Raw genomic sequence first — 21,714 nt, 5'->3', positions numbered from 1 at the left:
CACAGAACAATAGTTACTAAAGTTTTCTCTGAATTTGCCACAGTAGTTGTTTAGTGCCATTTTCTTTTGTAAAGCTGGCAATAGTAGACACTGAGACCTTCCTCCAACAGTGTAGTGTAACATAACATAACATAACATAACATAACATAACATAACATAACATAACATAACATAACATAACAACATAACTATAACAATAATATAGAAGCAGAGCTTGGAATAATTTTTGGATTATAGTTTCCAGCGTGCATGAATATTGTTTGGGACATCTGAGGAGCTGTAATCCCACAAAGTAATGTTTCCAAGCTCTGAATAGAAGCTATAACAGTGAAGACATGGTTTTCCTGCCTGACAAGAGAAACTGGAGAGTGAAGGTATGCATGAGTCCATGAATGCTTAAAGTTGCCTTCTATGGCACTGGACCACTGAGTCATCAAAGAAAATAAACTCATTTGAGATGTGGTGCTGGAGAAGAGGGCTGAGGACAACCAAAAAGATAAATAAATGAACAGATCAAACTTGAACTTTCCCTGGAAGCAAAGATGATGAAACTGAGACTGTTGTACTTTGGCCACATCATGAGAAGGCATGACTCATTGGAAAAGACAATAATGGTAGGAAAGGTAGAGGGAAGCAGAAAGAAAGGAAGACCACATGCCAGATGGGTAGATTCAATAAGGGAGGCCATGAGCCTGAGCCTGCAGGACCTAAGCAGAGTGATTAAACATAGGGAAGATTGGAGATGTCTCATTTACACAGTTGCAATGAAGCAAGTTAACAATGGCAAATGTAAAGGAAGACATATGGTTTAGTATTTCTAGCTGGCAAATATGAGATAATTCAAGGACATCCTTGTTGTCACCTTAGGATTGTATGAGCAATAGCAATAGCAGCTGCATTTATATACTGTTCATACCACTCTAAGCAGTCTATAAGCGGTTTACAATTGTAAGCTAATTGCGCCTATCAAGCTGGGTACTAATTTTGGCGACCTCAGAAGGATGCAAGCCTGAGTCAAGCCTGAGCCCTGGCTGGTATTGAACTCGCAATCTTGTGGTTTGTGAGTGAGTGGCTGCAGTACAGGCATTTAACCACTGCGGCACCAGAAGAAAGGAGCAGGAGAAAGATTCTACAGACCTAAATATACCTGAGTTATCCAGTAGCAATTACAGAAGCTAAGCAGGCCTGCCTGGTCCCAGTGCAGGTGGGTACCTCTTGGCCAGGTTATGAAGCTTTGCTGTTGCACACCTTCAAGTCATTTCTGATTTATGGCAACCCTAAGGCAACCCTATCACAGGCTTTTCTTGACAAGACTTGTTCAGAGGGGAGTTTGTTGCCTTTGACTTTTTCGGAGGCTGAGAGAGTATGACTGCCCAGTGTGTTTCCATGATCAAGTGGGGATTTGAACTCTGGTATCCAGAATCATAGTCCAATGCTCAAATCACTACACCATGATGGCTCTCAAATTATGGAGATATATTCCACTATTTTCTATTTACAGAATATCCCAATAGCCTAAAAAAGCTATCTGATCAACGAGGCTAAATATGAGACAAAAACAGTACCTGTGTACAGGCCATGTGCAATGCTGCCCATTTTCAAGTCAAATCATGCTCCTGAAAGCATGCTTCAACTTTTTTATTTTTTTAAAATACAGATCCCATGGTGCCTTGTTTGAAAAGGAAATGTCAGATTTGGCAATACAATGGGGTAAGGCGACCCAATGGATGCAGGAGTGACAATGCTTGCTCTTGAAGTTCAGAAATTGCCTCCCCCGATTCACAGCAACCTAGCTTTGAACTCCACAGATTTTCACCAGAGAGGCTTGGATCCTGACAGTCATTGGGCCCATCTTGGATGTAAGGGATCTGTGGGAATTCAGAGTTGTTCCAGATCATTACCATCTGTCTCACTTGGGAGCTCTCCCAGGTCCTTCACAGGCTGAGCCTCAGTCTGCTACATTTGCCTGCTGCCATTGCAAGTGGACATATGTGGAAGCTCAGAACCAGGCCCTGCTCAGTCACCTAAAGGCCAGGCAGCTGGCCAGAACAGGATCCAACTCTATTCTGTCAAATCTGTGGCAAGAGTTAACCCTTGTTTGTCAAAATACATAACCATATTTGGTTTCAGAATGTGAAAAAAAAGGACCTAATACCTTTGGACTACAGCTGCCAGTATCCTCAAGCCTGGTCATTTTGGCTGGTGGGCTGTGAGAATCTTAGAAGATTTTCATACCTGGCTCCATTGGTGCTCCCGCCTTTGCATCCCTGAATCGTTCCTGGGAATGCAAAGTTTGCGTTCATAGGAAATCCGCTCCCCTTGCGATAATTCAGGGACACAAAGGAGGGTGCGACAATGCCTTGAAGATTGAGGAAGCATGCCTGGCTTCCAGACATGTGCACTTCCTCCACCTTTTAAGGACGTTTTAGCCATGTTTGACCAGCGATGGAGCCAGGTATGAAAATCTTCATTGGCTGCAAAAGTAACTTTTCTAAATTCTGCTCGATTTACACAAGAATACCTCACCCCTCCCACAAAAACACAATGACTAGTTTTTGGGATATGACTCTAATGATGATGGCTAGGACTGTTAAATGTTTCCAAGATCTCTCAACTATGATTACTATTCTCCCCCCCCCTCCTCCCCTGACTTCTATAGCATGCTATTTTATAGATAGCATGGCTAGCTAATTCTGGTCATGCTGCATGAGGTAATGACCCTATATTACCAAAAGGAGCTATTAAGTCGCCAACACAAAGGTTGTTCCTATTGATTTTCTATTCAGGTTGTCATGAGACAGTGCAGCTAATGAATGGAAATCCCCAGTACAAATCATTCCTAGATAAATTACACCTGCAGAGATTTTCCTCTTGAGCTGAAGAATTACTTTCATATTATTTTAGGGCTGCTGCCACAAGCCTCCCACTTCCATTAAACACACAATCTAAACCCACATCGGTGGATATTTCTTAGGGCTCTCAATGGATTTAGGAGTTTTTAAAAAGCAAGTCAGCTGATTCTTGATTAATTTTTCAATTAAAACCAGTGCAGTGTTTTGATACAGATGTGCCTGGAGGATTATTAATTATGGTAATACTTTCTGGATGGAACAGCACGTTGTAAGAATTCCCGTAGCCATACATTGACTGCCATGGCTGCTATCACCTCAACAAGCAGATGTGTATGAATGTATCCGCTTCCATGTTTCCTCTGATGCAGGAGAAAGGAAATTCTGGCATCTGGGCCCTATACAATACATCAAAGTTCCTCACCTGGAGAAGCAAGGCTGGCTCCCTCTCTGCTTTTCTTTTGCCAGCAAGCAAAAATATTTTCATTTAAGCAAGCTTTAAATGGTTAAACAGGGAAGGTTCTCCTTTAGATGTATGTTTTATCCATTTTTAACTTCTGTGAGGCAATGGCAAACCACCTCTGAAGAAATTTGCCAAGAAAACCTTTTGATAGGTTTGCATTAGCCATAAGTCAGAAAGGACTTGAAGGCACACACCATACACACAATTTTTTTTTTAAAAAAAAGTTTAATAGTGTTTTAATGTGGTGATTTAAAATTGTGTTGTTTTTTTAAAATTTTGTAAAACTCTTAAATTTGTTGTTTGGGAAGCCACCTTGGGTCCTGTCCTGGGAGAAAGGCGGGATATAAATAAAGTAAATAAATAAACAAAATAAATAAATCTAGTTCACATATGGCTAGCGGAAGCCCCCATCCCTCAGTAGTGAAGAAAAATTTCTTCATGTGTCACTCATCTTCCTAACTGGAAAAAGTCTGTGTCCCACTGCTACACTGTTCTGTGTCTGGAGATGACAGCAGGATTTCTAGCCAAACTTCATTCCCTTCCTTATTTTTCCTGATTGGGAAAAGTGCCACCAGGAGAAGGCAGGCAAAGCTGGATCACCACAGAGCCATGAGGCTGGAAGCAATGCTCCTCAAGCAGCACAACGCAATCACAACCTTGCCATCCTTACAGCACCTTCTCCAGCCAAGGAAGGTAGGGCAGGGTTATGCCAGCTTTCCACTAAAACATAAGGTGGCTCAAAGGGAGGTTCTTGAACAAGTGATCTGGACAGGACTTTGTGCTTCATGAAGATGTGGTGTGGCTCCTTTCTGCACCATAATCAGTGGATTTAAGGTCAGGTCTCCTTCCAACACCATCAGCCCCTAATTCAAATATGGCTAGGGTGGCATCCGTACTGCAGAAAAACCCGGTTTGACATCACTTTGGTGCTGCGACAAACTGCCATTCCCTAAATTCCATAGTATTGATCCATGGCAGTTAAAGCAGTGTCAAACTGGATTACTTCTGCAGTGTGGATGGACTCTCTATATGTTTCTGTACACATTAGCAGCATAGGAAGTAGGAAGAACCAGAAGGGACAAAATCCCCACTTCTGAATTGCTGTTTGGTGCTTTCATCAGCTTTCTGAAAAGAGCTATGTATTTGTCCTAACAGCTAGACAGCAACAACTTCCCCAAGTAATGCTGGGGTACTAAGAGATGCTAGACTGTGGATGGGGAATCACAATCATCCCATATCATCTTATATGCCAGCTGCATCCTTTCCTGGAACCAGAGGACCTGGAAACTGTGGTATATGCACTGTTAACTTCACGACTCAATTTCTGCAATGTGCTCTACATGGCACTACCCTTGTGCTTAACCCAGAAACTTCAGTTAGTACAGAATATGGCAAGCAGGTTGGTCACTGGAAAACCTAGGAGTGACCATATAACACCGATTTGGAAATCACTCCACTGGCTGCCTGTTGGTTTCTGAGCACAGTACAATGTGTTGGTTTTGACATTTAAAGCCCTACATGGCTTGGGCCCAACCTATTTACGGGATTGCCTTCTTCCGTATAATCCACTCCACATACTCAGGTCCTTTGGGAGGAACCTATTGTAGCCTTTAAAGACCAAAGTGACTGCTACTTCCCAGAGGTCCTTTTCTTTGGCCGCACCCAGATTGTGGAATGGCCTGCCGGAAGAGATCCATCACATCACCAGCTTAGATAGCTTTAAAAAAGCTGTCAAGATAGATCTCTTCTGGTAGGCCTTTCCTGAATATGAAAACCCTGGCCATAAAAGTGGAGTACTCTTATGTTGGTGTCTCCCATTGCCCCTGTTTGAAAAACTGTTAATTTTATCATTTTTAATTTCTAGAGTGTCTAATAGACTATTTTAATTGTAATGTTTAATTGTCATTTTAAGGGGGGAGGGAAGAGTGGGTCATTTATATAATAATGTATTGTTATAATTTTAAAGTGTAAGCCACTCCGATTGTTTGTAAAAGAGAAGCAGGATAGAAATATTATTTAATTTTTAAAAATGTTATATCACTCCCAATTCAGTTCAGATGACATCATTGGGAAGAGTTAATATTTGCAGTTAAATTTTTGGCATTGAATGAAAACTCTATATTTATGCTTTCTTTTCCTTTGCTGGTTTTGAGCCAAAGCAGTGCACATATTTCTATAAAGAAATATAAGCCCACAGGTGAACTTGGGCAAGTCACATTCTTTCTGCCTCAGAGGAAGGCAAAAGCAAACTCTCTCTGAACAAATCATACCAAGAAAACCCCGTGATAGGGTCACTGTAAATCAGAAATGACTTGAAGGCATGCAGCAACAATGCAATATTATACATTAATATGTGAAATGATCACACAGTAAAGCAACGAACAGGATCCTGAAAATATAACTTTAAAGCTAGAAAAATAACAACCTCAACAGTAAAGGTAAAGGTAAGCTGCATTCACAGGCATAACAATCACAAGCAATGCTTAGCTAACCATTTCACTTGCCCAAGGAATACCTTCCTCTTCAAAAGGCATATTTTCACTTGACTCTTAAAGCAGTGTTTTTGAAACCATGCTTTGGGAAGTTTACTGAAGTTCCTTGGTGGTAAGATCAGTCATGACAGACAAGGGACCTTGGGGGTCAGGTTATCATCTCTACTGATATTCCTCTAACATGCACAGCCATGTATGTATGTTTCCTCTTGAGTTTATTCTTAGTTCACATGCAGCAACAGTAAAGCTCAATAGGCCTGGGCAGCGCTCTTGTGGAGCAGAGATTGGAAGTTATTTTTTGGGGCAACAGCTATCAAAATCCTCCAGCCAGCATGGCCACACTGCTACAGATGCTACTGGAGACATGCAAGGGCTTCTAGGCATAAAAATTGATGTGGAAATGTTTTATATAATATTTTGAAATGATTATCATAAACAACAGAAAAAAGCTAACTGCTTTATGTATCATACTAGATGAGTAATTGTTACTCACAGGCCTAATGTTTAGAAAATACCAGTCTTACATCAGTACACCTTCATATCCATTCCAGGTAACGTAAGGTATGGCCTGAAGTATCACAGTGCCCGGTTCCTACTTATACCATACTGAAGGCAATATTGGCTGTTTGGGACCAGCTCTTGTTGGATTGCATCTCAGGAGACACAGCCATTTTACTATGGAGAAAAACTTGTTAAAAATAATGAAGATATTATCTAATTGAAACTGATTATTTTGCACCATCCAGTGGATTCTTTTTGTTCCAGCTGCTGCGTGACAAATGCTTAACTAGAACTGCCTTTGTTCCTATAAAAAGCTCCCAATATAAAGGAAAGGAAATTAAGATATGATTTCAATAAAGAGGTGGCAATAGGAAGCAGATTTCTTTTTCTTGACTGAAGCATTTAGCAACCTTTTTTGAAGCAAGACAATTAAAATGTCTATAGCAGTGATGGTGAACCTTTTACAGACAGAGTGCTCAAACTGCAACCCAGACCCCACTTATTTATTGCAAAGTGCCACATCCCTCTGGAGTTCTGGTATGAAACTTTGGCACACTCTGTGCTAGGGTGACAGCATGTGTGCTCACAGAGAGGGTCCTGAGTGTCACCTCTGGCATGCATGCCAGAGGTTCGCCACCACTGGTCTATAGTGTTCTCACTTGTCTACACCACGGTAGGCAACTGTGGCTTTCCTGATGTGCTCTGAACATTAAATCTTACTATGACATAGCCAGTGGATTATGGGAGCTGGAATCCAACCTCTGGAAAACTGCAGTTGCCTAGCCTTGATTTCAGACTTGTAAAATATACACAAATACACAATTCCAATAATATGGCTCAAGTTTCTATCTGTCATGGCTTTAGGAACACTTTGAGAATCTGGATTCTCTACCTATAGGTATTTTCAGGAAATGAAGCTTCTTTTGCCCCATAGAGCTCCTTCACCTTCCTTTGCAGTTTCCAGAAAGGAAACCCTTACTTACTTTTTGATTCAGGAATGTTCACATTCTGGTGCCAAATACTTACGTCTCATCTGTGAAGGCAATTCCAAAGTATTCCTTCTCTTTCAGATTGAAATGTGATGCCACCAGGTCTAGCAGCTCCTTGGCCAAAAGCTTTGGCTGGAAGATAAGAGGGAACAAAATGTACAGATGTTTAGCTAAAGAGTGTTAGGGTGGGGAGTGGGGGACAGTCAAGGAAGAGAAGAAAAGAGACTTGTGCCATTTCTAACAATTCAGTGATGACTAAATAAAACATCTGTATAATGACAGTATCATATTTACAGCCAAAGCTGCCACAGGAGGCCGGCTGAGCCAGGCTCCATACAAATCTACATACTGCAGCATTGTGCTCTGCTCCTGGCAATGCCTGGTAGCTATAGCTCTTCTGCAATCCTGCCATTCTGTAAATAAGCAATTATGTAGCATAGGAAGAAAGACCAACACCAGACTCTTAACTTGCATGTACACACAACTCCCAGAAGTATAGTATGTGTTTGTTGACAGCAGGATCCCCTCCTGAGCAGCTGCATGAGTGGGGGGACAACTAATCCTTTCCAGTTGAGCTGGTTAGCAGACACAATCACAATAGTCACAAACATGAGCGAAGTCACTAGAAGGTCTTGTACTAAGGAGATTCTTCTCCTGCTATATCTCTTTCACATCTCAAAATCCTTAATGGTTGTTTTCTCCTACAGTTACCATCTGTCTGGAATGGTCTGATCTGAATCTGGTCTCCAGAGACTTAGTTCAACACCCAAATCACCACACCACACTGGCTCTCTGCAAGAATAGCTGCTGAGAATATCATGCAGTCCCCTGGTATATTTAATAAGCCAAATAAATGCAAAATGTTGTTCCTTGGTTCTGTGAATAAAGGAGTTGTAATTGTTAATGATGCACATGAGGTCATCCTGGGGGGGGGGGGGGTATATATACTAAAGATATCGTGTGACAGGGCTTTTGCCATGCATACCCTCCCATCTCCTCCACCTTTTGTTTCCTGTTTTCTACCATGTGCAATTTTGTAACAAAACAGCCTTGGTTACAACTATATTTCCTTCCGGGCTTGTAGCTCAGAAAGGGCTGGGTGGTGCAGTCGGTGATTAAGGATCTCTTCTTCTAGAAGCTACTGTAAAAGCTAGATCATTTATTAAAATATGCTGCATCAGATAAGAAAAGACAGCTCTTTCTTATGGGAGATGAAAAGGTCTGGGAAGAACAATGGCTGAGTCAGAGCCAGCACTGGCAGTAAACCAGGTTTACTTACTAGCTTAGTATTCCTGAAGGAATACTTAATACTGTGAAGTTAAGCTGTTTGTCTTCCTGCAAGGTTGGCCACTATCTAAAACTTTGCTTACAACTGTGCAAAGTTATTGTCCTTCTCTGTGGTCCTAGCAATAATAATAATAATAATAATAATAATAATAATAATAATAATATCTTAGACCAATGCTAGGGAATGTGTGTGGCCCTATATTTGCTGTTGGATTGCAACTCTTACCATTATTTTAACAGTCACCTCTAAACACTCAACCGATGGAGGTAATTAATAATCTTCATAGGCAACTATGTAAGTCAGTGTATACAAGCCCTTGTCTGTCTGTTTTATTGCACCTAATTTGCCAGGGCCTGTACAGTTAAGATTAAAAACAAAACAAAACAAATCCTAACAGACAAAATACAAATGAGGTAAAGATGAGAAATGGAAATGAAAATCTGAAATACATTTTTCCAAGTGCTATTTCACAAACATATGAGTTCAGGTTGACAATTACCAGCTATAAAGAAGGTTGTTAAGAGGAGAAGGCTGATGAGAAGAAGTAGGTTAATGAATGCCACGCGAGCACAGATATGACCAAATGAAACCAGCAGGGTTTAATTATAATGGTGTTATTTAATTGCAAACCTGAGTATGTGTAGTAGGAGCTCAGGTGTACCTGAGTTGCCCAGAGGACAGCTATATCCTCATGGAGAGAAAGCCTAGAATAGTAAGTCTGTATTTCTCTCTCTGGAGAGATCTGGGCGCCAAAAGCTGCAGCCTAGATAAGCAGAACCAAGTTCACTGACAATGCAAAAGTGATGAGCAACAACTACTTTTCATGCAAGTCACACAAATGCCTCAGTAGAAACACTGCAGGTATCTTGCAATGTTTTTTCAGTTATATTTCCTGACTTTTCCCCCAGAGGCATGTTTGTTTTCCATTAAACAAAACACTTTTCATCAGTTCTACCACAGAAACTGGCACCAAGATGAGCACAGGACCACAGAGATAAGAAGGGCAACAAGTCTACACTCATCCATAGTCCTTGCTCTGTGCATACATATCTATGGGGCAGTGCCCTATTTGCCTTGGAGCCCATCTTAAGTGTTCCTTCCTAAACACAGTTACTCATACTGCTGATAACTGAGTGCTATTTCCACCATATATGACAATATCAGTCATGTAGGTCCTGCATCATAGCTGGGTACTAGAGGCTCAGACTGTGTGTCAGTATATCATAGTCCAGAGTTTAAAAGTAACATTTACTTTTTCAAGGAATTGTTGTCACTGTGGGAATCATGTTAACTATTGGCTATTATTATGCCAGTGACATTAAAGTTGTATCCCCACCACCAAAAGAGCAACATTTTACTCACTATTTCAAAATGTCATTTTAGGAAGAGTCATTTGGGGCTTTTTTATGTGTGTTTAAATGATTAAAAACAACTGAAAATAATAGGTTGCTAATGAATTATCAACATATAATCTGTCACTCCTCACCACTAATAATTACTGAGAGAAACAGATTACTTTTTGTTTTAAAAATTGAAGCTTTTCAAGGCTCTGGCCTAGTCTTTTAATGCATTTGGTAAAAATTAAACCACCAGTAAATTGTGATTTGTGTTTGGCCTGCAAACTAAGATCTATGATGAGATCTTGGTTTCTGATCCTTGAAGCCCCCTCCTTTTCCAGACCTTAATTTTTGAAGACTTGCTCTTTCCACACTTACAAATTACAGACAAGTTCCACTAATTTGACAAAGGGTCTGTTCTTTCACCAGTTCTTCTGGCCTACGAGGCTTACTTGACGCCACTCACATGAATATGCACAGTCCCAAGACTTGCCGGTGGGAAGAGCAGACTCCTCTTTATTAATTGAATTTGTCTATGTAATTTGCAAGCATGGAAAGAGTGGGCTTGCATCCGTACTTCTTCCTATTGAGGCTTGCTTTGGACTGCTCTTGCATGTGTGATGTTCGCAAAGTTAGGTGGGGGTGGGTGGGGTGCAGATGGACCAAGCTGACTACAGAGGCTTGATGCTTTTCCCCACCCTCTCAGCTTGCTTTGCAAACGGTGTTTGCGCATGCGAAAGCAAGCCTCTGTAGCTGTCCAAACGTGGTGCTACTTGACACTTCCCCACTGAGTTTACTCCGTGGTGCTTCTAAAATTGTGGACAGTGCATCTCTTACAGTATTACTGTACAGTAAAAGTATTTGTGTTTATAACACAGTGTGTGTATGCGCTTGGTTAAGCTTTGCACACATTCATTATGATATACAGTCACCCCTCTGCAGACTTGAGATCTGTGGACTTGAAAATCCACAGAGGAGCAATTGCCATTAACCCCATTCAGGCTTATGGGGCTTGAATATATGTGAGATTTGGAACTTGCTGGTGGGGTCTGGAATGGATCCCCTGCAAGTTCCAAGGGGCAAATGTATAGTGTGTTATTTATGTTTTTCAAAGCCCAAAATGCATTTGCAAACTAAACAAAGCTGGGGTCCACTTTTCAACTGATTCCATTTTCTGACAGTGCTTCAGTCTCTAATCCATCAGATAAGTAGGAGGCTTTCTCTATGGAGGAAACACAAATCAGTAACTCTAGATTGGCTCAATTTGGGAAAGACTGTGCACAGTAGTCCCAAACACACTACAGAAATAATCCAGTTTGAGGCCGCTTTAACTGCCCTGGCTCAGTGCAGGGAATCCTGGGTATTGTAATTTATTGTGGTACCAGAGCTCTCTGACAGCAAAGGTTAAATGTCTCACGAAACTAGCATTGCCAGGATTTCCTAGCTCTGAGCCAGGGCAGTTGAAGTGATCTCAAACTGGATTATTTCTGCAGTGTGTTTTGGACCAGTATAACGGAAAGGGAAAAAATGGAGAGGATGTCCCAAGGTTCTCATCCATATAACACCAGACCACAACTTGGTATTTTGTCTGGAGCTTTCCTCTTAAAAAGGATACATTGCAACACTGAATTGCTCGCCCCACCTGTTTCTTGATTGGATCATTCCACCAAGAGTACTGAGCACTGCCACCATTTTCTTGCTTCCCCTGAATCCTTTGCTGTGAACATGGATCACTGAAAACCAATTTGTGGAGGGGGCATTTTGCTGCTTGTTATCTTTTGTTTTGTGTGTGTGGTGTGTGTGTGAAAACTCATTTGTCATAGAGGAACCTCAATTATGATAATTGCTTTTTCAACAAAAAAGAGTGTATAGTCTATATGTAATGAAAAAAGTTAATTAGTACAAATGTTTCAGACATATGAAATAATGGGCTTTGTAGCTATCTTCTCATCTCTGTACAGTGCAATTGTGTAAAAACCTGGTCTGTGACAGAAATAAATATTTATCTTATCTATGTAAAAACCCATGCAGGCTGAAAATTCCTACTGCATGGTTTTGCACAGAGATCATTTTTCACTAAAGTAAACATTGTATTTTTAAAATAAAATCTGTTTCAACAGATTACTGTATATACTCGTGTACAAGTCAACTTCATGTATAAGTCGAGGGAAGGTTTTAGGGCCAAAATCATGGATTTTGATATGACCTGTAGATGTTGAGGGGCAGTAACAAAGGATATAAAGGGGGGGAAATGAAAGGAAAACACTACATCCCTCCCTCTTTCTCCTTCTCTGGACCTCTCCTGACCACCAAACACTACTTCTCTGGTGCTGGAGGAGAAGCTTTTAACATCTGTTTGAGAAGGGAAGGGAAGGGGGGACCTTTCTAAGCAGTATTACCTTACTGAGCTGTATATGTTGACCCAGGATTTTAGGGTCAATTTTTGAACATGAATTTCTCAACTTATAGTTGAGTGCATGTGGTATATGGAGTTCAAGAAAGATATTGGTGATTTCTGTGAAAAATTAATCCATAAAAAGTTATGAGGAAAATGCATACATAAAAAGGAGGGGGGGTTTTGTGTGCAAAATAATGTAACGATGCTGCCATACCTGTCATTACTCACAGAAGTACTGAGTAGTGGCTGTTTCAGGAAGTTGGTAGTAGCTTCTGAAGTGTATGCCATTCATTTGCATACGAAAATGAAATAGTTTGCCCTAATGTTAAAGACCAGTAATGGGTAACTGAGGCCTAGTGATTAAAAGGCACATTTACTATGTCCCAAGAATATTATGAAGCTTCTAGAGTCTACGCTTGTGTCCAGAATTGCATTGATTAATATCCTAGAAATCATTTTAGCTCTAGATTAACAATGCTGCTGTTTTATTAAGGCAGGTTTCAGTTTGTTAGCAGCAAACCAAGCTACTCAGCTACTCTGAGGACATAATCTAAAGTTTAGAAATAAGGAAAGAAGTGGGATGAAGAAACATATCATTTATTGTTAAGAGACCTCCTAAAGCAAGGAGTTACTTTTCCCTGTTGAAGACCCTGTCTATGGAGTGACCTTGTTTTTAAGGAACAATCTTCAAAAGCCAAAAAGATTGCCTTAGGATCAAACAAGGATGATATGAAGTAATCTAATCTGGGTTTGGGGGTCAGACTTGCACCAGCATTATTTATCTGCATTTCTCCCAGGTTGAACATCAAACAAAGGTATTTTTCTATAAGGATGGAGGACCACTGAAACAGGTTGTCTGGTGAGACTGCAGGATCTTTACTACAGAAATGAGGAGAGGGTCATGACCTAGTGTCGGAACGTGTGCTTTGCATGCAAGAAACTTCAGGGTTAGTTTTTAGAACCTGCAGTTACAAGCAGCTGATGGGAAAGATCTTTGCCCAAAGCTTTGGATGTAAGCCACTGTTAGTCAGAACAGACAACAATGGACTATATTGGCTAATAGTCTGACCTACTATAAGGTGACTTCCATGAAGTCTTTCCAACAGCTTTGTGCCCCCTTGTTTCTCTCTGGCATTGAGAATTTCCTCCCGGCAACTTGGAAAGGTATGCTATTTTTCTCTTTCCCTCACCACTGTCCCAGTTCCCCCCTTCGTGGCACATTTACCCCCCCCCCCCCAATGGTTCTGTTCTGGAAACTAAATGATTGGTCTAAAATCCTTGTGCAGAATGTGCAGACACAGATTAGAAGAACAGGAGCATTTCTATTACAGGAACGGATTGAGGTCAGCATGCAGGCTCATATGTTCTTTTCTCTTCCTCTTCTACATCCCTCTTTTTCTATTTTCATGTACCCCTGTTCATTCTGCTTGCACCTCTGGAGCTTAGAATAAAATGCCATTTGTATGGGTAGAAGGAGACAGGGGGCAAGCGAGCAAAACTGAAACTGCTCCTTAAGGAGCCTTTAAAGTTTTCAGCACTTTTAAAAAGAATGCTTTGTTTTCTATTCATAAGCCTTAAGAACAAGCAAATTAACCCCATTCCACAGGGAAATGTACAAATCCTAAACCACCCACCTTCCTGTCTGGCAGCAGTACCCAGAAGAGGAGGAGGAGAAAGAAACAGATTGCTTGGAGGAACACACACCTACTTGGCAACCAGCCTAGATCCAGCACAATACTGTTAACATGTGGTTATTCTGATGGGCAGAATTAGGAACTAGGAAGGCAAGAAGACACTTTGCATTTACCCACTTGCAGGGATCCATGTGCTCTCCCAGCAGAGCTCTTATGTTAATAATGTATGCTTTTTAATTTCCAATTTAATGAACAAAGTAGTCATTGTTAAAGTCTCCCCATTTATTATGTTAAGGATTTTATTCATTCACTCTGAGCAAATTGCTTCACCTTTCACTGCTCCTAGATGTTGTAGTTGTAATGCTGTTCTGAGGACTGCTTCAGTGAATTCCTTATATGTTTGTTACACATTTTCACGTGAAAAGAAAGCTCACACAGCAGCCTTGTCGTGGGGAGCTGCTGCACTTTCCTCTGAGTTACTGCACCATATACATACAGTGTATTTACAGACATATGGTAACAGGCTTCAGTGTGGAAATACATAATGAATCCACTAACTTTCTATTAAAAGGAAACATCACTCAGGTCCTGAATGCAGAATGTCTATGCGAGAGACGTTGGAAAAAGACTGCAGATTGAGACAGACACCAGTGGACTAGGAAGACCTGTGGCTTGACACAGTATATAAATTGGATTTCTGAGCCCAATTCATGGTGTTGGTATTTACCCCCAAAGATCAAAAGGGCTTTAACTCAAATGGTTAAAGGCTTGCTTCTTTCTGCACCAGACTTTCTGTATTCAGAGATCTTCTGCCTAACTGCTTCTCCAAGTGCCTTTCTTATTGGCAGTGTGAGATGTAAGAACAAAACAGCTGACATTTCTTGATGGTGATGGCCTGATTACAGAATAGTCTTGCTGAAGTGATATACCTGCTGTCTATTTTACAATCCTTTCAGTATAGATTGAGATTAAAAAAAAATCCCCAGACACTTTAAGATGAGAAATAAACAGCCTATGGTATGTTTTTATTTGCTGTCTCAATTTATTGTCTATTTTTGCACCATGTAAAAAACACCATATTGAATACTATGGTGTTTTTATGATGCATTTAGTAATCATGTTATATTAATTTATCTTATACTGATTTATTATTTATATGAAGTATATCACTGGCTTAGAATGTAAGTTAGGCAATGCAATAGGAAGACAACAATAATCAACCGTAAGTAATGACAAGTGATTTGGTCCCACAAGCCTCCTTCAATTGCTGTACTACAAGGAGACACCTTTGTAACTGAGATCAAACAATCCTGCCATATTTGTCGCTAACATTCCCTTAAAATTCCACAAGTGCAATGTTTTGAAGACAGGAAGGGGAACAGAGCTCAACCTTTCATCCACCCCTTACCTACTTCTCCAGCAGCCCACTGTGCCACAGAGGGACTGTCCTATAGCACTGACACAGCTATACTGATAATCATCTTAGATGTTATATATTCCTGCATGGCAGGGGGTTGGAGTAGATGGCCTTTGAGGTCACTTCCAACTCTATGGTACTATGATATCTATAAAATTCTAGAGCAGCATCAAATTTTATGAGCTGTTGCCACTGCATTGTGCCATTTAAAACAAAAATCATACCTAATAATCAATTAAAAAAATGCAAAAAGGAGGAAAGGGAAAGAGACCTCTTATGAACAGAAATCTAACATGATGTCCAAACAGGTCCAAATGACAGAGAAAATAGATACCACTAGAGAGAAACCTTAAAAGGATAAGGTTAAAAGAATAAGTTGGGATGAGGATGAGTGGGTATTCGTAAACCCATCCCCACATCTACCTGGGACCTCCAACCAGCATGTGCTTCTTACATTTCTGTGCCATTGCTTTTAATCAGAAGCCCCCAGTCATTGCATCTGATGTGGAAACAGAGTGCCTGCATGCACCCACATGGTCAGATACCCCATTTCTGTATCAGATGCAGCAATGGTGGGGGTCTTCTGAGTGAAAGCAATGGCTGGCAAGGTAAGGAGCGGGCATAGGTGGTGTAAACAGCCAGATTTTGCTGTGGAATTTCTAGGAAACTCCATGCAAAACCAGGGTTATTTTACTGCAGGGTAAAGGCTGTTTACCCTGGGATCAGGTCAGATCCTCTGAATCCTCTGGATCTGGTCTGGCAGGATCAGGCCCAATCCTGCCCTGGGGGTTTTGGCCTGCGTCATCTGAAATAGTTGATGTAAGGTCAGGAGGAAGCCGGGCCTTTTGGCCTGGATGGACAACCCTTTCTTCTACTTTAAATTACTGCTTTCTACATCCATTCATCTGCAAAAGAAATCCTAGCTGTTTCAGAATATGCTGGGAAACGTGCTAAGGTCCATGCTCAATGGCTGAAGCTCACAACTGCTTGCCATCGCAGAGCATATACTTAAAATGCATCTCCAATTCTCTCTTGCAGGTGCACGTTATGGGTAAGATCAGTAGGAGCGTATAAACTCTCAGCCACTAACATTCTTGGAGGTGAAAACAGGAACTTATGCATAAAATCCCTTCTCCTTCCAAAGATCACTGTCTGATAATATCCTTCCCTATGACATTACTGAATAATCTAATGAGTGCTTAGAGAAATTGTATTTTGGGGTTATAATATCGTAGGTCTTGGAGCTGCAGTTTTAAAAGGTAACCTTTTCCTCCCTTGGCAGGGGCCAGGTGATGAGTATCAAGCTTGAGACATTTGGGGAAGCATATCCTAGTCCATCCTGCAAAGAGGAAGTCCTGATTCAAGTAAAACATTTCCTGTTTTAGTGACACAGACTGCATTCCTCTATATTACATTCACGTCTACTCTGCTAAATAAATCCCATAGGCAATGCACAAACCTGTTTGAAAATAGACAGAATTGGTGTGCAGTCATCAGATTTTGGTACACTGCTAGGTAAAGTAGGCCTATTAAATTCTCTAAATCATTTTGAATACAAATCATCAGGTTTGTTAAGGAAGTGTTCACAATGCTAGACACAGTATGTGTAGAGTGGTTCCCTCCTTATTCTTATGGTGAATCCAGTAACCTCCAAGCTACCTTTGGAAGTCTGATCACCATGCAAATATAACAACTAAGAGAAAGAGTACACTCCAGGGAGGATGTGGGTACTTGCTCTTTTGAAAGAAAGTTTTAAAATAAGGGATATGTTTGCTCTAGAGCTGGATACAAAGCAGACACACTGCTGGCTGGTCAAAAATGAGTTTTAATTAATTTTAAAATGAGCCTGAATGGGAAAAGCAGATGATTATGTAATATTTCCTTATTGTCTTCTTCTTTCTAAATTAATAATACACTTGGATTATTAAAGACATTAAAAATAAAATATTTGGAACAATTACAACTGGTATTCCAGTGAGGCAACAGCTCAATGGAAACTAGACAGCCATGTGGGTCCTGTAATTATAAGCAGGAGTGTGGGATCCAAAAAACAAATAAAGCAAATGTGGACATGAACACACGCACAAACACCACACACACAATGTTTGTTTCACACAGGGTTTAAGCCAGGGATCACAAAAGTAATGAACAAACGTGAGTTAAGAGACAGAATAACAGAATCATAGATTTGCAAGAGACCCTAAGGGCCATGCAGGAACTCACAATCAAAGCATCTCTGACAGATGGCCATCCAACTTGTTTAAAAAACCCCAAAGAAGGAGACTCCACCACTCTCCAAGGGAGTGTGTTCCCCTGTCAAACAGCTCTTACTGTTAGGAAGTTCTTCCTAATGTTTAGGTGGAATCTCTTTTCCTACAGTTTGAATCCATTATTCTGGGTCCTATTCTCTGGAGCAACAGAAAAGAAGCTTGCTCCATCCTCAGTATGACAACCCTTCAAATATTTAAACAGGGCTATCATATCACCTCTTAACCTTCTCTTCTCCAGGCTAAACATACTGAGCTCCTTAAGTCTCTCCTCATAAGGCATGATCTCCAGACCCTTCATCACTTTGGTCGCTCTCCTTTGCACATGCTCCAGCTTGTCAACATCCTCTTTGAATTGCCCAGAAGTGGACACAGTATTCCAGGTGAGGCCTCACCAAAGCAAAATAGAGTGGCACTAGTATTTTCCTTGATCTAGACAATATACTTCTATTGATGCAACCTAGAATGTCACTGGCATTTTAAGCGGCCACATCACACCATTCACTTATCTTCAAGTTGTGGTTTATAGGATTCCTAATCTCATTCACATGTAGTCTTGTTAAGCCAAGTATCCCCCATCCCTTATCTATGCATTTCATTTTTTCGGCCTTACATTTCTCCCTGTTGAAATTCATTTTGTTAGTTTTGGCCCAGCTTTCTAATCTATTCAGATCATTTTGAATTTTGATTCTCTCCTTTGAGGTATTAGCTACTCCTAATTTGGCATCATCTGCAAATTTGATAAGAATGCCCTCTATTCTTTCATCTGAGTCATTGATAAAGATGTTGAATAGCACTGGGCCCAGGACAGAATCCTGTGGCACCCCACTGTTCACTTCTCCCCAAAATGAAGAGGAGCTATTGCTGAGCACTCTCTAGGTTTGGCCAGTCAACCAATTACAAATCTATCTAACCATTGATTTGTCTAGCCCACATTTTACTAGATTGTTTGCAAGAATATCATGGGAGTCCTTGTAAAAGGCCTTACTGAAATCAAGATATGCAGTATCTACAGCATTCCCTTTATCTACCAAGCTGGTAATTTTATACATAAAAAAAGAGATCAGATTAGTCTGGCATAACTTGTTTTTCAGAAATGCATGTTGGCTTTTTGTGTTTATGGCGTTTCCTTCTAAATGTTCATAGATTCTCTGTTTAATGATCTGCTCTAGAATCTTTCCTGGTACTGATGTCAGACTAACTGGACAATAATTGTTAGGATCTTCTTTTTTCCCCTTTTTGAAGATGGAGACAACGTTCGCCCTCTTCCAGTCTGCTGGGACTTCTCCTGTTCTCCAGGAGTTTAAAAAGATTATTGCCAATGGCGCTGGGATTACATTTGCCAATTCTTTTAATACCCTTGGATGTAATTCATCTGGTCCTGGAGACTTAAATTCATTAAGATTAAGCAGGTATTCCTTTATTACTATCTCTTTACCTATTCAGTGCTGCATTTCCCCTATTGTATCCTCTGCTCCATTTTCCTCAGATTGAGGCAAAGAAAGTGTTGAGTGGGTTTTTTTTGGGTTTTTTGGGCGATGTGGCCATGTTCTAGAAGAGTTTCTTCCTGACGTTTCGCCAGCATCTTCAGAGAATGAAGATGCCAGCCACAGATGCTGGTTGAAACGTCAGGAAGAAACTCTTCTAGAACATGGCCACATAGCCCAAAAAACCCACAAAAAAAACTATGGCTGCTGGTCATGAAAGCCTTCAACTTCACAAAGTGTTGAGTAGTTCTGCCTTTTCTCTATCCCGTTAGCATTTTATCATCTTCTCCATGCAGTAGCCCTACCATTTCCTTTTTCTGCCTTTTGCTACAAACATACCCCCCAAAGTTCTTTTTATTGTTCTTAACTCCTCTGAGTTCATTCTGCGCTTTATCTTTTCTGACTTTATCCCTACATGTGCTTGCAATTTGTTTGAATTCCTCTTTGGTGATTCCCCCCCTTTTTCCATTTTTTATACATGTCCCATTTAAACCTTAGCTCAGTTGAACGTTCCTTAGTCGTCCATCCTGGTTTCTTGAGACCTCTCCCAATTTTCTTCCTCATTGGAACGGTTTGAAATTGTGCCTTCAGTATCTCCCTTTTGAGAAACTCCCATCTGTCCTGAATTCTCTTCTCTTTTAGTATTCCTGACTATGGGATCACCCCCAGTATTTTCCTGAGTGTATTGAAATCAGCTTCCCTAAAGTCTAGAATGCGTGTTTGACTATGCCTGGCTTCTCCTTTCCACTATATAACAAACTCTAGGAGAACATGATCACTCCCACCTAAGAATACCACTGTTTGCACCCCATTAACCAAGTCATCCCTGTTGGTTAGGATCAGATCTAAAATAGCTGATCACCTTGTTGCCTCTTCCACCTTTTCAACAATAAAATTATCTTCCAGGCAAGTGAATTTGCTAGACTTTAAAGTTTTGGCTGATTTTGACTTCCAGCAAATATCAGTGTACTTGAAATCATCAATCACTACTACATTTCTCTTTTCTGAGTGTGTGGTCATCTGTTCTAGAAAGACATCATCCAGTTCCTCAGTCTGACTTGATAAATCTCCCCTAAATAAATAATAAAAGTGGTTGTGAACCATGCACAATTTAACAGGGAGAAAACAAATTTCTTTACTATAAATTATTAATCATCATAATCATTATATTTATTTATACCCTACCTTTCCCCAAGATTAATACTCAAAACAGCTTATAATAATTAAATATATAGCAATATCCAGCACACCGTGTAGGTTGAACCTTATATAACCAGTCATCAAATGTCTAATGAAATAGAAAAGTCTTTGCTTGTCTGTAAGAAGAAAGTAGGGAGGATGCCAGTCTAGCTTCTCTGGGAAAGGAGTTCCAAAGCCTGGGGGCAGCACTGAGAAGGCCTTCTCCTGGGTCCCCACCAGATGTACCTAAATGTCTTCCATTATGATATTTGGAAGACATTTAAAGTCACAATGTGAAAGATTTAATTGTGTGCTTAATTCTTTCACTAAACTCAACAAGTCTCAAAACTGATTGCCTTTTACTGCAATATCTACCATATGTGTACCATTAATGTGCACATGCCTCACTAATATAGGTACATATTTACTGTACCCTAAGAATATATTTTCTCAAGAAGGAAACAAAGGGAAGCAAGAAGGAAGACTCAGTCACACCCCTCTCAATTCTCTGAATAACTATTGTTTATCTCCATCCTCAGATTGCCATTCAGTGGTCATTGCCATTTACTGATGCAGTTTCCCCAAACTGCTGCCAAGCCTCACAAGCATGCTTGCACACACAGGACACATTTTTGACCACCATCCTCCTCATACATCAAACACAGCTTTTCTTTGTGAATGTCATGCCTTTACAGAAGGAAGAGTTTGGGAATATGGGCTGCAGACATGTTGAGCCCTGTCATGACCAGAAAGGTTGGTACTGAGATTTATTTTAGAAAGGATGCATAAATCTGTCTTGGCTGCGCCAGATTTCTAGGTTCCAAGAGAAATAAGGAATAGCAGTGGTTTCACAAATCACAAAGGCAAAAGGTATTAACATATGGCATACATTAGCAAAATGGCTATTGAAAGGAAGTAATATAAATTACCCCAAGAGACAGCTAGATGGTTCCTTTAAACACAGAGGATAACATTCTTCGTTGTAACCATGAAGACCCTGTTCTCAACAGCAAACGATTCCTTCTCCCTTGCTCTCCCATAGCCCCAGCTATTAAAATCTATTCCCACAATGACTTGGCTTTTACATGTGAGTGAGGAGTGAATGGACACAAGGCAATAACATTCCTTCTTAATAAAGATCAAACAAACAGGGAGAAGCATCTGCAACAAGCTGTGATCCAGTTTGTATACAAGATGAAGTGCTTCAAATGCTACCAAGTCCAAACTAGAATTAAAAGATGGATAGGGTGAGTTGGGGAGTTTTGTTTTGTTTTTTAAAGGAGAGGGTCCCTTTTCTCTCTCTCCCTCTCTTAAAAAAAATCTCCAGACATAAAATATAAGTTTTGAGGACATCCAATGACAGGTATAAATGGCACTTTGCCTGATCTACCAAATAACACCAAAGGAGGAATA

The 21,714-nt window shown here is 40.5% G+C and overlaps 1 protein-coding gene across 6 annotated transcripts in view; it reads right to left on the bottom strand.

The window, feature by feature from the left end:
* LOC149312631 (FERM domain-containing protein 4A-like) overlaps positions 1-21,714 on the bottom strand; it is a 508,349-nt gene that overhangs the window by 124,779 nt on the left and 361,856 nt on the right. For all 6 annotated transcript variants that reach the window (XM_089525042.1, XM_089525041.1, XM_089525039.1 and 3 more), the window contains one exon: positions 7,332-7,426. In XM_089525042.1, coding sequence (XP_089381168.1) covers positions 7,332-7,426 — 95 coding nt within the window. The remainder of the gene's footprint in view (positions 1-7,331; positions 7,427-21,714) is intronic.

The sequence above is a fragment of the Sceloporus occidentalis genome, unplaced genomic scaffold (assembly GCF_023333645.1).
Source record: "Sceloporus occidentalis isolate IW3139 unplaced genomic scaffold, rSceOcc1.0.p SCAF_5, whole genome shotgun sequence".
In the NCBI taxonomy this organism is placed as follows: Eukaryota; Metazoa; Chordata; class Lepidosauria; order Squamata; family Phrynosomatidae; genus Sceloporus; species Sceloporus occidentalis.
Note: the sequence above shows the minus strand (reverse complement) of the source record. Positions and strands in the feature narration are given on the sequence as shown.